This window comes from Nannospalax galili, unplaced genomic scaffold, assembly GCF_000622305.1.
Source record: "Nannospalax galili isolate Female #2095 unplaced genomic scaffold, S.galili_v1.0 scaffold704, whole genome shotgun sequence".
NCBI classification, from domain to species: Eukaryota; Metazoa; Chordata; class Mammalia; order Rodentia; family Spalacidae; genus Nannospalax; species Nannospalax galili.
In genome coordinates this window covers 161,025-175,627 of record NW_008352394.1, presented here as the reverse complement: position 1 = coordinate 175,627, position 14,603 = coordinate 161,025, and the positions used below count along the sequence as shown (strand labels likewise).

At 51.8% G+C, this 14,603-nt stretch overlaps 2 protein-coding genes across 3 annotated transcripts in view; one reads left to right on the top strand and one right to left on the bottom strand.

The window, feature by feature from the left end:
* Cdx1 (caudal type homeobox 1) overlaps nt 1–1,648 on the bottom strand; it is a 30,260-nt gene extending 28,612 nt beyond the window's left edge. The window contains exon 1 of the transcript XR_003846477.1: nt 1,346–1,648. The gene's annotated coding sequence lies outside the window, so the exon portion shown is untranslated. The remainder of the gene's footprint in view (nt 1–1,345) is intronic.
* The window catches only part of Pdgfrb (platelet derived growth factor receptor beta), a 37,415-nt gene continuing 22,880 nt past the window's right edge, over nt 69–14,603 (top strand). Inside the window, exon 1 of one of the 2 annotated variants that reach the window (XM_008849383.2) lies at nt 69–479. In XM_008849383.2, coding sequence (XP_008847605.1) covers nt 477–479 — 3 coding nt within the window. In that variant the 5' untranslated portion in view covers nt 69–476. The remainder of the gene's footprint in view (nt 480–14,603) is intronic. The other variant, XM_029554228.1, reaches the window with a different exon arrangement.

Sequence of the window (14,603 nt, the reverse complement as noted above, 5' to 3'; positions counted from 1 at the left end):
CTCCCAGCCTGGCCAATCAGAGGCAGCCCTGCAGCCTTTCCCCCAAAGAGGGGGGGCGTTGGGAAGCCCACAGTGGTGTGAGCTCTGGGACTGACTGTGGCCACAGTCTCTGCCGTCCTATCTGGAACCCAGGATTACTCTGGGAGTAACTTACAGAGGAAGAGACCAAGGAGAAGCCCAGAGCCAGAACTGGCCCAGACCAGTCGGCTGCCATCCGAGCAGTCAGCCAGACCCAGGGCGGCCCCCTCCAGGCTGCTCCGCTCCTCCCAGAGGATGCTTTGGGAGTGAGGCGAGGCTGGGCCGCCCCTCACCCCTGCACACCCTCTCCTTTCCCCAGAGTCTCCTGGGGCTTGCATGATCAGGCCTCCCTCCCTCCTTCCCAATAGCTTCCTATTTTGGGTCCAGCAAAATAACAGAGGACAGTGAGGAGGACTTCCTGGAGGGGGTGACAGCACATACCAGAAGCCATCAGCAGCATGGTAAGTGTCCCAAGGACAGACCCCATCCTATGCCTTATCCCCTCATCCCAGCCTATGCCTTTTTGAGCAGTCAAAAAATAAAGGAAAAAATTTTAACAAAACCAGATGGGAGGAGGCCGGTGACTTTGGGTGATATCAGTGCTGGAGGAGCCAGTTCCCTCCTCCTCTCTTGGGTGGCTGGTCCCCCTCAACCCTGCAACCCACTGCCCCCAGAGTCTTCTGGCTGCCTAGTAAGCAGACCCTCCAAAGCACAGCAAAGTGTGGGGCTTGGGGCCGGTTAGCAGGGACAAGGGAGGGGAATCCAGAGGTGGCAAGCAGGGTATGTAGAAGGGGACTTAGTAAGGGACTGGGACCTTAGGACTCCAGGCCCCTGTCCCTAGTCCTGTCCCTGCCTTGTTCAAGCCTGGTTCCTGGGAATTCGACTGGCTCCGGGCCAGTCAACCACCAGGCAACCTTTGGGATTTAAATGGATTTGCAAATTTTCCAAATTCCTAAGATGTCCTTCCAAACCCCCAGCCATTGGAAAGTTCTGGGTCCCAGAGTCTGGGTGGAAGGGAGCTTAATAACTGCCTAGTGGCCTTCTCGCTGGAGTGGGGTTTGGGACCTGGCCAGCAGGTCTGGGGGCTCCTCTGTGAAGAGGGGTGTGGCCGGGCCATTTTCTTCCATGCTTTCCTCCTTGGACACTGCTCCTTCTCCACTCTATCCCAACATCTAAACTGTGAATCTGATTATAACACCTCCACCTAGAGCCCTCTGTAGCTCCCAAGTGTCTATAGAAAGCCCCATCTCCTGCAGTGGTGGCCACTGACAGGCTCTTACTGCGGAAGGGCTGAGCCCAACCCTCTGAGACTCTCCGTGATGCTCACCTGCTCCCAGAGGCAGCAATGGTTTCTTTTTCCACGTCAATGTGACAGCCACCCAACTGTGACCACACAGTCCAGGACTGTGGCAGGACTTGAGTGACTGTAAACTTCCCCTCTCCAGTACTCCAAACGTGGGCTCTTGGTTCCCAGCCGGCTACATTCCAGAATTTGTAGATGAAATTTGTACCACTCTGCCTGTGGGCATTTGCCCTCCCTCTCTCTGGCTTGGAATGTTCTTCCTCATCATTTCCCTCTTCGGCTCTCCTGCCCACACCTCTTCCAAGCAGTTCTCTCAGGTTCAGCTTCCAGGTACCTGTTACAACCTTCCCATTAGAATACTAATCTCTGCCACTCTGCTGCTACTCTGTACGTCACAGACTGTTTGGACCCAGCTCTAGCTTTCTTGTGTCCTGGCCCGAGTGCCCAGCCCTGGGTGGGCAGTGAGAATGTGGTGGCCAGGGGGAGAGACTCACTGAAGACCTTCCCTCCTGTTTTGTTTTTAGTTCTCTTTTTTTGGTTTTGTATTGTTTTGTTTTGTTTTAAGATGGGTCTCACTGGCTGGCCTGGAGCTCCCTATATAGACCAGGCTGGACACAAACTCACAGAGATCACCTGCCTTTGTCTCCCAAGTGCTGGGATTAAAAGCCTGTGCCACCACTCCTAGATGTACTTCTGATCAGGGTCCTGACTTTCTTCTAGAACCCCAGGTAACTCCTTCAGACTGCATCTTCCTGTGGCAAACAGGGACAAGTGTCTCCCACCCCCACCCCCAGGAACTTCCAACAGGTCTTTCTGAATTGAGCAGTCCTTCCCTGTCTCCAGGCAGAAGGCCCTGGGCCCACAGCACAGGGGGCATGTAGTCATGGTGGCACTATCATCAGTGGGCCCAGAGCCTGGTGCCTTGTATCCCTCACAGCAAGAGTTAGTTTTGTTGTCATCCTTTGCAGATGAGGAAACCAGGGCTACATAGCTGTCCTAGGTCACATAGCAGAGCTGGCATTTAGACCAAAGTCAGAGTAAACACAAAGGCTGCACTCCCTACCGCCTGCCTGGCTGCACAATATCTGGGCACCCTGATGTCATCAGAAGTTCCCCTAACAGAAAGTGTAGCCTCAGGCCTAGTTGCTTCAAGGACCCCATCTCTGGTCCTGATTGAGGTAGGAAGCTGTCTGGCAAGCACCTTCCTTTCAGAGGCTTATCAGTGACCGTCCCTCCTCTGTGGGAAGAAAAGCTGGGCTTGTAATTGCCAGCAGATGTAGGACTGTAGTAGAAAGCCGGGGACTCAAAATTAGAAGACCCATGCTTGCGTAAGCACTGTGTGGCACCCTTAGCACCAATGCCCACTCCCCGAGCTGCTACCATACTGAGAGGTCATGAGCACTGTGATAAACACTGGGCACTAACTTCTGATTCCACTGATGGCGGACTGTGTGACCCTGGGCCAGCACTTTGTCCTTCTGGGCCTCAAAGCTCTTCCTCTGTGACTATATGAGGGCAGCATGTGGGCTTCCCTAGGTAGCCTCTTGCAAGGTGTTAGCCTGGTTCTTGCAAGCTGTGGAGTAGACCTGTGGCCACAGCCTAGAGAGGCCACTGCACCCTCCACTTCCTGTGCAGGGCCGTGTGGCTGGGAAAATGATCTGCAGCCTAAAGACCCCTGACCAATAGGAGGGACCTGGACACTTGCACCCCATTCTCCAGGCCCAGTGCACAGGCTGCCTTTTGGTGATAGGAAGAAGTCTAGCTTTTGCTCAGGACAGGCTTTGGAGTGTGGTGGGGAGTGGGGAAGACAGGCCTCCAGACATTCCAGAAAGGGCCACCCACTTCTTGCAGATGGTTCTGAATCTTGGACTGATCCTTGGTTCTGAACCTTGGAATAGTACTTTTTCCACAGTCGTCCCACCCCGAGAGCAGAGAGGGAGAAGAAAGGTGTGGTCTCTCATCAGGTGCCTCAGCTAGGAAACCATGTGGGCAGGACCAGCAACTCCTGAGCACTTTGTGTGTGCGTTTTAACCATGTCTTTTTGTTCATTACCTTAAAATTCTCTACTCTGCTCCTCAGTGCTTAGAACACCTGCCATTCAAGAAGCCCTTCATAAATATTTACTGGGCTACTTAAATCATTGCCACCTGGAGGAATAGATCTAAATTCTTCCCATTTTACAGATGAGGAATGTCCAGAGAGACAAAATTAGTTACCCAGAGTCCTACAGCTATGAAGTGGGGGATCTGGATTAGGATCTGGTGTTTGATTTCAGAGTCCTATGATATGAGACTGGGTGGGGCTCAGGGACCCAGCCTAAACTCTGAGGACATGCCTCATCTGTGGGAGACCCTCAGAAATCCAGAGGGGGTCAAATCCTGGAACACCATGTGACTGTTTTAACAAGGAGACTGACCCTGATGATCACTAAGCGCCCTGCTACCCCAGAACAATTTCAGGATTCCAAGCCCTGCCAGCCCAGATTGGCAGCTGTACAAGCCCTGCTGTGTACTCAGGGATCATGCATATTTAACTTCACAATGAAAGAGTTTTTTCTTATGCTTTCTTTACACATTGCAGAAAGAGGTCTGGATCAATGACTGCTAATGGAAAACCTTAACCTGCAATAAGGAGGCGAACTTTCTAACCAGGAGAGGGCTCTTTAATGTGCTGTTTTCTACAGAGCTTTTAGGGTGTATTCCTGCAGATTACAGGCCTGTTTCCTTGGGGGTACTGAGAGCAAGGAGGGCTGTGAGGAAGGCTGTGAGTGGCTGTGTACAATCCTTCAGGTCCTTTCCAATGCCAAGCTTTGCTCTCAAGAGATAGCAAGACTTTGGCCCATACCAATGAGGGGCTCCAGCAGGGGCAGCAGGAATGTTCCCAGGGACCCACCCTCATGGAATCAGATGGAGAATTCACACACTTGCTGCTTCCTGCAAAGAAGCCCTCCTGGTAGCCCTCCCAAGCCTCAGGGTCCAGAGCCTCAGGAAAACAGCTTCTTGAAACCCCAGGCCTGGTCCCAGGGCTCCCCACACCTAGGCACTCTCTTAGGGGGCGGGTGGCTGATGCTCAACCTGGTGTAGGAGGGTGGAAATCAAAGTATGTATGTGTACAGCTTTAATCACACTAATACCCTTGCTCCTTCTGCCTTAGAGCTTGCCTGTTTGATGTCTTGATGCTTGCTTGAACCTTTCATCTGCTGGAGATACTAGCTTTTCCGCCCTGTGGCAGACAGTGCTGTCTCTGGGGAGGGCCAGACGCTCAAGAATTGCCCAAATGTCAAATATGAAAAGGGCTTTGGGGCTCACTTGCATTGGTTTCCCTATGGTATGAGTGTGAACTGAGGTCAGGAACAGGGAAGGAATGTATCCGGGGCCATGCAGATCACTGATGATGGGGAGTCCCAGGCATTCGTGATGTGTCCATAGCACTACCCCCAAAACATAGAGGTTGGTGTCTAGGGACCAGCCTCCAGGTCTCTCTGGGGTAAAGGGGCAGATTTGTATGGAAGAGGAACAAAGCCCCTACCCTTCTTGCTCTAAAACAGGTATTATGTATCTCAGGTGGCCTTTAACTTGCTATGTAGCCAAGGATGACCGTGAACTTCTGATCTTCCCTCTTCCACCTCATGGATACCCGTATTATAAGCATGTGCCACCATGCAAGTTTTATGCAGTGCTGGGGACCAAGGCTTCTTGTAGAGCTAACTCCAGCATCCAAAGCCTTCTTAATGAAAGATGGGAACCCCTGAGGTGATTCTCTGGATCAGGAAAATTTCAGTCCCATCAGTTCTCCATTCTGGCCACAATTTCCTCTTCTGTAAAGAGGGAGATGGCAAGAGAGAGTTTAGTGGCTCCAGATGCTCATCCAGCTTTGCTTTTGGCCTTGAAAGCCCCTTACAGATGCTGGCAGTAGCCTCTGCCTCCTCCTCTTTCTCCTCTTCGAGACAGGGTCTCATGGAGCCCAGGCTTGCCTTGAACTTCATTTGTAGCTGAGGAGGACCTTGAAGTTCTGATCTTCCTGCCTTTACCTCATTAATAGTGAGATTATAGGCATGTACCACTAAGCCCAATTTATACAGTACTGGGGATCAAACCCAGATTTTCTTACATGCTAGACAAATACTTTACCAGTGGACCTACTTCCTCAGTCCTCCTGCCTGGCTTCTTAAGGCTGTTTTGTCACATTTTGTTGCTGACTTTGTTGCTTTCCTTCTCTAGAAAGTAGGTCCCCAAGAACTGTGGTCCTCGTCTCCCTAGGCTGAGCATAATTGGTATGGAGGCAGCAGGGAATTCCAAGCCACCTCAGAGGGACAGGGCTCAGCTTAATAAATGCGTCACAGAAGCCCTAGCCCCTTCCAACCCATAGCATTGGACTTGGAGAAAAAAATTCAGGCTTAACCAGTGAACTGTAGGTTACTTCAGTCTTACCTGTATTAGAGTCTTTGTTAAAACCCAGCCTGGGTCTGTTTACTGAAAGTTTAGTGCTATAGTGACTAGGTAAATAAATACCTGGCAAGATGGATGGATAGATGGAGGGAGGGAGGGAGGGATGCATGGATGGACCATCTCCCCTTTACTCCAGGGAACAATGACATGAGCATTCAACCTCATGAAGGACCTATCACTAGAAGGGTCCACACTTGGCTTAATGCCCTGCAAACACCATTTTGAAGCTCTGAATAAACTTTTAAAAAGGTGTCCCTCCTTCTGATGGTAGACCTGTCCCACAAATTATATACCTCATCTTGCTGTGGGCTTCTAACTGGGTTTGGGAAGGCCTTATTCTGGAAATTGGACTCTCTGACTCCATTGTCCATATCACAACCCACAACCTCCCATGAAATGCCTGCTCATTTACTCTCCTACATACCCCAGTCCCAATCATGTGTGGTGTTACTGCGATGTTACCATCAGCAGTCAACTGCCCAGCAATCATTGTTAAAGCCCTGAAAATTTGGCATTGTGATGCATTAAGGGCAAAGCCCAACTCTTTACCCAGTGCCCCCAAGTCTTTCCCAATCTTGCCCTCCTTCCCTGCCTGTCATCCACTACTGTGCTGACAATCCTCAGATCTAGCCTAACAGATGCATCACTGTCCTTCCCTTCTGATGCCTTGCCCTCCCACTTCCCAAGCATTGCTTATACAGAGCCCTGTGGAATAGCGTGCCTGGCCATCATCTGTCATAGAATCCACTAAACTCCAGAGGCCAAGTTTCACAGAATTACAGTGGCTACCATTTAGTGAGCATGAGGATATGCCGTAGGCTCATCATCATCCCTAACCCAACTGCACAAAGGGATCTCATGCCACTATTGGGGAAATGCACCAGGACAAGTGGTAGGAGAACTGGGATTAGAAGTGCTCCTCCCAAGCTGCCTAGGCTGCCATGCCTTGTCCCTGCCCTGGGTAGCATCAGGCACAGCCCACTGGCTTTAGGGCACCATATGTCTTTTCTGTTCCCACTGGCTGCCTGTCCCATCATCTTCTTCAGGAGGAAAAGGGTTGCCTTTGCCCACCCAAAACAGTCCTCGGCCTAGAGAACCCTCTGTCATTAGGGGACTGCTGAAGCCCCTGGCCTGAAGACCAGAAGAGCTCACCCCACACAGTCATCCCATGCTGCGTAAGGATCAACTGAGCACCTATCATAGGCTCAATCCTGTATTAAAAGTTTAAAGGGTTCCAAAGTAATCACTTTGTATTGATCATTAGGTATATTTGATTTGTGAGAAATCGTTTTGAGGAACAAAGACAAAAGTAAGGGAGGACTCTGCTGTCACCTGTGAACTGGAAAACATCACTCAGATTTGTCTTATTGTCCTAGGCCAGCCACATCTTCTCCCTGAGCCTCAGTGCAGCACAGTGGGGTATGCGTGTGTGTGTGTGTGTGTGTGCGTGTGTTTGGGTATTGCGCCCCTTCCCAAGGAGCCCTTCTGGGAGAGCTTCCTGACCATCTCCTGTATCACCTGCATCTGCATTCCCTGGCTGACTATCCTAGTGTTCGGGGCCTCAGCTGTATACCCTAGGCTGAGTGAGTGACTTCTGGGTGGAGAGGGATGAAGACTATGGTCTCTGGCTCCACATAGGGATGCCAGGCCCTGCCTCAAACATGTGCTTGTGTTAACTCCATCCACAGTCTCAATTACTCAGTGCAGAGCACTGATTTATAGACTGGAGACCAAGGCACAGAAAGGGCAAGTCATAGTCCAAGGGAGAACTGGAGAGTGAAGCCTGCAGAAAAGGACAGGGAAGAGATGCTGAGAAAGTTCAAGGGTGAAGGAGACGTGGAAGCTTTCCCTCCTGATCCGCTGCCCAGGAGGGCTCTGAGGGCAATCTCAGTGATCCACAGTTGGCACCAATCAGTGGTGATTTCGCCTTAGCTAGCTGCTCCTCCCTGATCTGTGGGCCCTGGGCTGGTGGGGGAAGGCCATATGCTAGTGGGTCAATAGGAATGGGCCTTGAGGCCTGCCTGCCCCCTGCCCACTTAGCTCTGAGAATGCATTCTCTCTGAGGCCCCCGGGCCCACGGCTGATCCCGCTGGCAGCAGCCTGGGGAACAGAAGGTTTGCTTGTCTGCACCAGCTGCACACCCCCCTTCCCCAGCCCCAGCCTGGGACCCCTCTCAGGGGCTCCTTTGGCTGCCAGGGCCTGGTGCTCTCGGTTGCCATGGCACCAGCCTGAGATGAGGCTCTGGAGAGTGGGGGCAGGGAGGGCAGCCAAGGGAGGTGGAGGCTGGAATTCTGCAAGAAGCCCTGGCCTTCTATAACTGTGCAAGAGGTACTGGAGCCACAGGGCAGGCCCAAGGCAGAGTCAGTCACACACCTGGTCAAACTACCTGGGTTCTGTAGCTCAGAGACTCTAGAGAAAAGGCCAAATCTGGGCTCTTCTCTGTAAAATCAATCTCTCTCTCTTTAGGCAGGGTCTCGCTGTGTAGCCCTTACTGGCCTAGAACTTGCTATGTAGACCAAGCTGGCCTCAAGCTCTCAGATATCTGCCTACTTCTGCCTCCTAAGTGCCTGGAATTAAAGGTGTCGCTGCTATACCCAACCAACAGTCCTTCTCTTGATAAACTTAATATCGCGTTGATGTTTGGGCTCTGCAGTGAAGTGTCAAAAAGATTCTGAGTTATGTCTCTACTTTGGCTTTCAAGTGACTAGGTGGCTGGGGCTCGGGACCCCTGCATATACTACCCTCATGAGGCCAGGGGGCAAGACCCTGACCTCGGGAGATCCTCTAGCCCCTGAAAGCTAGGATTCTGTAGTATGAGCTCCAGGTGAGAGTAGTTCTCTGTGGACAGAATTGCTCCTGGTTGGGAGATAGGCTGTCTTGTTCAGTAGTTAAGAAAACAGGCTTTGTGTTGGGTGTGGTGGCACAGACCTTTAATCCCACTCAGGAGGCAGAGGCAGGTGGATCTCTGCAAGATCGAGACCTGCCTAGTCTACATAGCCAGCTCCAGGTCAGCTCCAGGGAGACCCTGTCTCTCAAAAAGACCAAAAAAAAAAGAAGAAAGAAAGAAAGAGAAAGAAAGGAAGGAAGGAAGGAAGAAAGAAAGGAAGAAAGAAAGGAAGGAAGAAAGGAAAATAGCCTTTGGACCAACTGGGTTTGCATCCTATCCTAGCTCCTCTGGTTATTGGCCACGTGACCTTGGACAAGTCACTAAACCCCACTGAGACTCAGTGTCCTCTTCTGTGATGGGGATAATAAACACACCCCTTCATAGGCTGTTATACAGATAAAACAAAATCCCTGGGTCCTACACTGAGCAGAATGCCTGACTCTGGGTTAGTTGGGGACTTTGTTTTCAGTTTGAGGGGCACAATTTGAGTGGGGAAGAAGATATCTATTGTTTAGATCCTAAACTGCCCAGGTGGAGATGGCCACAGAGGAAGAAATGAGACCCCTGTCATGGGAGGTGTACAATTACAAAGCGGGTGGGAATGCAAATAGAGCACATGTATGGCTCTAAAATTGTAACATCTGTAACTGTCAACTTCAGTTTTCAGTTTGGTTTTACTCAAAAGAGTGTGAAAGGAGTCCAGAAATAGTAAAAGAACAGGAGTGGACTTGTGACTGGTGTGTGGATGGTGTTGTCCAGGTTCCCACTGTCCTCTCTGTGGGCCTGTTACTGTTACTCCTACAAAAAAGGCAGTCAGGTGAGTGTGTGCTCGGGAGTGCAGCCTGCCCAGGATTCAGCACTGGAGTCACTGCTGGGCAAATGAGACATTGTCACACCTGTTTCCTCATTTTCAAGACAGGAAAGCAGCAGGATGTCATTGGTTGGGTGGGGAACCTGGTGAGATCATCCCCAGGGGCAGATTGGTCCAGGTGATGGGTGGTAATGCCGCTTTCAAGGTAATGGGTAGTAAAGCTGCTTTCAACCTGCAACTCTTCAAGGCCATCCAAGTCCCTGTTCCCTCTACTGGTGAGATCTTGGAGACTGAGAGCCAGGGGTCCCGGGGCCTGGCCATATGACCCAGAATGAGTCTCCGTTGGGGCTGAGACTTGGGGCCAGCAAGGCGCCTGGGAGGCATTAGGCAGGAAGTGCTTGCTGGGCAGGCAGGCAGGCAGGCTGCTGAGCTGTGGGCAGGAGCATACTTGGGCCTCCCTCCCTCTCTGACCTCCTTTCCCGGCTGTTCCCAGCCTGCATGGGGACCCAGGTCTCCTCCCAGGGGCCCTAAAAGCCATGAGGCACATACTGAGCATTTTCCCACGCGTTGTTCCAAGTAGCTGGACCACCATCACTCCCCCTCTCCCCACATACACATATACTCTGAGGGCGGGGGAGGGGGGTGCAGAGGGGATGGGCTCCTTCTTTATCTGCCTGGCTCCATTCCAGACAGATGTTTCATTTTATTTTGGATTTCCAGAAAATAGGTCATTTCTTTCCATTGTGTCCCTGGGGAGGACTCCTGGGGAGAAGAGTATGGAGGGAGTGACGTGCCCCCCCCCCCCCGGGAGCTAAGAGGACAGTGGCCTTCCTCCCTCAGCAGTGAAGAGTAGTGGCAGCCAGAGTGTGAGTCACAGTTCCTATAGGCTCAGAAGCAGCCTTTACCTGTGTGCCAGGGAGAGCCACAGACTGGCCAAGTGAGTGACAGGGTCAGGTGAGTGCTGCAGAGACAAGGAGTAAGGATAGGTGAGGGGCAGGGTGGAACTGAGGAGTCATAGAGGGCAAGCACAGCCAGAGGCTGTCTGAATAGCTGGTCCACAGAACTATACCTTGCCTCTGAGGTTCCAATTTAGCCTGCTGCAGGACACCATGGGCACCTGCCTGGTCAAGGGGCAGAATGCCATAGAGAGTTGGGTGGGTGGGACCAAGGTGCTCATCCTCAATGCTACCCTGAGGCTCATGGGGAGAGGCATTGCAGAATGGTGGCATGTTGAGCCTTCTCCAACAAGAGAAGTGGACCATGGGCTGCAGCAGGTCGGGTTTGACCCCTTTTCAGGATTCTCTTTCCACTCATAACTATATCCCATTCTCCAGATCCTGCTCTGGATCCCAGGTAGGGCTCCCTGACCAGTACTGTAAGATCATACCCACACCTCAGCCAGCTCAGGGAAGGCCACATGGACCAGACCCTGTTAGGTCTAGTCCGGGCTGCTGTCACTTGAGTACTGCCCAGCTGCTGGCTGAAGACTCTGTCTCTGGCTCCAGATACCTCTTGCCCCCACACACTCCCAGCCTGGAACCGACTGCCTCTTGGGAGCTGAGTCATGGCATCCTGGCTGGGGTCCTCTCCATGCTCCCGCCCCCACCCCGGCATTCCAGGTCCACAGGGCTGCCTTCCATAGCAGGGTCCAGAGGGCCACAATGTCAGCCTGGAAAGTTCTTCCACTGTCTTCTACAGATAAAGAAACTGACACTCAGAGAGAGGCAGGACTGTAATACAGATGACTGACAGAGAGAAAACAAGAACCAGGCCCCTTTGTTCCCATCCTGAAGGTTCCAGGGGCTGTGAAGAGCCCCCAATTTGGAAGCGAGGACAAGGCTGTGGGTTAGGAAACAAGTCTGTGTCCCACTTTTGCCAGTAATGTAACAAGTCACATCTCTGAGTCTCTGTCACCAGCCTCACCTTATCTGGTACAGGGCAAGAACTCAGCAGGAATGTTCTGTGGAGAGATTTCAGGCAGAGCTGTAGTTGGACCCTGGACCTATGGGTGGGTACTAGGATCAGGGCCCCAGGCAGGTGTGTGCAGCAGCCCACAGACCCTTAGAGCCCATCCTGCAGAGACCCAGTGGGACATCTTACTTCCCTTTTCCAAGCCTCAGTTTTCCCACCTGTACAGTGAGTGGGGCACAGGAAAGGGGTTGGATCAGATAGATGTTCCCTGGCTTGTGGGCACAGACATTCCAAGACTCTGGCCTTGTGGCCCCAGGACTGGGCCTCCTGCCTAGGTATCGTGTTTATTCAGATCATCCTGGGCCTACAGCAGACCACCTCAGGCACCCCTCTGAACCACAGAGGCCTTCCTCTTTTCCTCTCATTGCCTTTCTGCCAGGCCTGTTCTCTGCCTCTACTCAGTGCCAACCAGACCCTCCACATTAGAAATGAGCTCAGTGGCAACTCTAAATCCTGTGCTTGGTCTCATTCTGCTTTGTCCCCGTCATATGCACATTCCTGCCCTCAGTCACTCATTTCTGAAACCTGCCTCTCAAGCGAACCCCTCAATATTCAGTTACCAAGTCATGTTGACTCAGCTAAATTAACCTCAAAGCCATCTGTTTCAATCAGTCCCCACCCATTGCCCTCTGCCCAGCCTCAGCCAGAAAGTATCTGATCTGGGAAGCCTGCAGGGGGTGACAGAGAATTGGGAAGCATGGTGTCTCAATGAAGTCTCTACCTTCCTCTCTCCTGGCTCTGCGTTTCTTGGCAATTTTCCAAAGCTGTCTCTATCTCAGTTTTCCTAACTATAAAATGGGAACAATTATCCTCTCTGCCTCAGAGTTAACTGAGGATCAAGTGAGTCATTATGTGGCAAGTACTCATAACTATACAACACATAATGCTTTCTGGCTCCTTTATGCCCATGCACAGATGCATATGCAGAGGGCGATTGGAGTCCTGTGTGCACATGTTCTATGTATGTCTTATGTGGGGGAGTACATGGATGATCTGTTACACAAGGGTACATCTCTGATGGGCACATGGTGAAGCACCCAGGCACTGGTCTGTGCTGTGTGCATGTGTGCTGGGCATAGCAGGAGTTGTGTGCACATGTGTCTTGTCTGAGCAGGCACATGGTTAGTGCCTACATAAAGGCTGGGCACATATCCTGCTAGCTATACATATGTGTGCTGTAGAAGGGCGTGTGAGTGAGTGAGTAGGCGGCATCTGGGTTGTCTGGACCACATGCATGTGCTCACCGTGTGTGTAGGCCTCCCCCTGGCAGCGATGCAGGCCCCCCCTTTCCCAGCCTGCTTGTGTCGTGGGAGCCTCAAGACCCTGAGGGAGGGAAGCTGCTGCTGGCGGATGTGGCCAAGATGGGCTGGATTTATTTAGATTAAGTTGGTGGGAAAGGAGTGGGGAATTGTATGTTCTTGTGAGCAGGAGGCCTGGGGTGCTGAGGATGACTCCCTGAGCATGCTTGCTTCTCTGAGCTTGAGGCCTCACTCTGACCCCCTAAGGGGTGCCTCAGACCATTGTGAGAAGCCAAACAGTCCCCTCTCTGGACCTGATCTGAACTGGGCCAATCGTGAAGGCTTCCTGATCACAATGTGTGTATGTGGCGGGGCGGGTAGCATCTTTTCCCTCTCTCTACTCCAGGGGTGTCTCTGGGATGGATGGCATGGCAAGCAGTGGGTGCCTGCTTCTTGACATGATGCCCATGCTGACCGAGTAACTTTATCTTAGAGTACGGATCCCTTCCCTGAAGAAGGGAAGTTGCCATAGGCATGCCATCAGGACAAGTGCTGCCTGGGCCTCCCTGGGGTTGACCAGAACACAGCAGTTTCTAGAAGCACAAATTAATCCATATGACATTGAGTAGATAGCTGGAGGTGTCCAGAGCCATCCAGATGGCCAGGAGCTTATGCTTCGTGCCTGAGTACCACTCTGATGAGTCTTCACCTATACAGTCCATACCACCCTTCTACATGTCGCCCCAAGTTCATTTGGTAGGAAGTCACCCCAAAAACTGTCTAATTCCCAGTTGTATAGAGGAGGAAACAGGTCATGTCTGGTCATACCAGGTCAGTGATGTTCAGTAGGTGGAATGAGGTGGGTCATAGATTCTCAGGTACTGTGACTTCAAGCATGTCGTCTGCATCTCTGATAAGCTCCTACTTCCTTAAGCCATTCTCTTCACACAGGGTGGTCAGAACCTTCTCTTTGACTTGTCAAAAAGGTAGAGCTTTTGAATAGGGACACCTATTTAAAGTGGCCATCCCAAACTCTCTGAATGATGGGCAAATGAGTCCCAGAGCAACCTGGAGATCCGCTGACAATGGGCTGGAGATCTCACAGTGAGGGCAAGGCCTAGTGAGGGGAAGCTGCTGTGCTTGTTTCAGAGAAAGCCAAATCAGTCCTGGCACATCTAGACTTGCATTTTCCCTCAGTTCATTTGCCCAGTCTCCTCTCCACAGATGGAACCACCGTGTATCTATGTGACTAGGTCACCATTCTGGGCTTCTTTGGGCTATTGCTTGCCATTCAGGAGGGTCTTTCTCAGCTTAGTCTTACTTTTAGTTACCCTGGCCCCAGCCGCTGCAGGACAGGGCCTGAGAAGACAAGATAGAGTACCACAAAATAGCAGGGTTGGGGACTGCATGCCATGAGGTCCCAGCCCAGCTTGCCAGAGCCAGGTCATCCTCCTTGCAGTGACCTCCCATCTCCTGGCCAGCAGGCCAAATTCCTCCTTTGGAATAATAAACAGTGTGGCCAGCCAGGGAGGCTGGGAGAGACCTGGAAGGCTGAGACAATTCCTCCCTCAGCCTGTGCTGCTAATGATTTTCTTTGGCCCAGATCTCTGGCAGGAAGTGGGGAGCTACAGGGGCACCCACAGAGGGACATTTGGGCCTCTGTGGGGCCTTGTGGCTCTGCCTGGGTATGCACTGCTGTCCAGCCCAACGAGGCCTGGTGTCCAGCTGGAGGGGCTAATAACAGGAGGGATGGGAGTTGAGACCTGAGGAAGTGGGTATCAGGATGTCTGGGGTTTGACCTGAACGATTCTAAGAGGGGAGACAAAGACCAGAGGTGTCCTTGGGCAGGCTGGTCCAAAGATAGGGTGAGAGAAAAGAAGAAGAAGAAGAAGAAGAAGAAGAAGAAGAAGAAGAAGAAGAAGAAGAA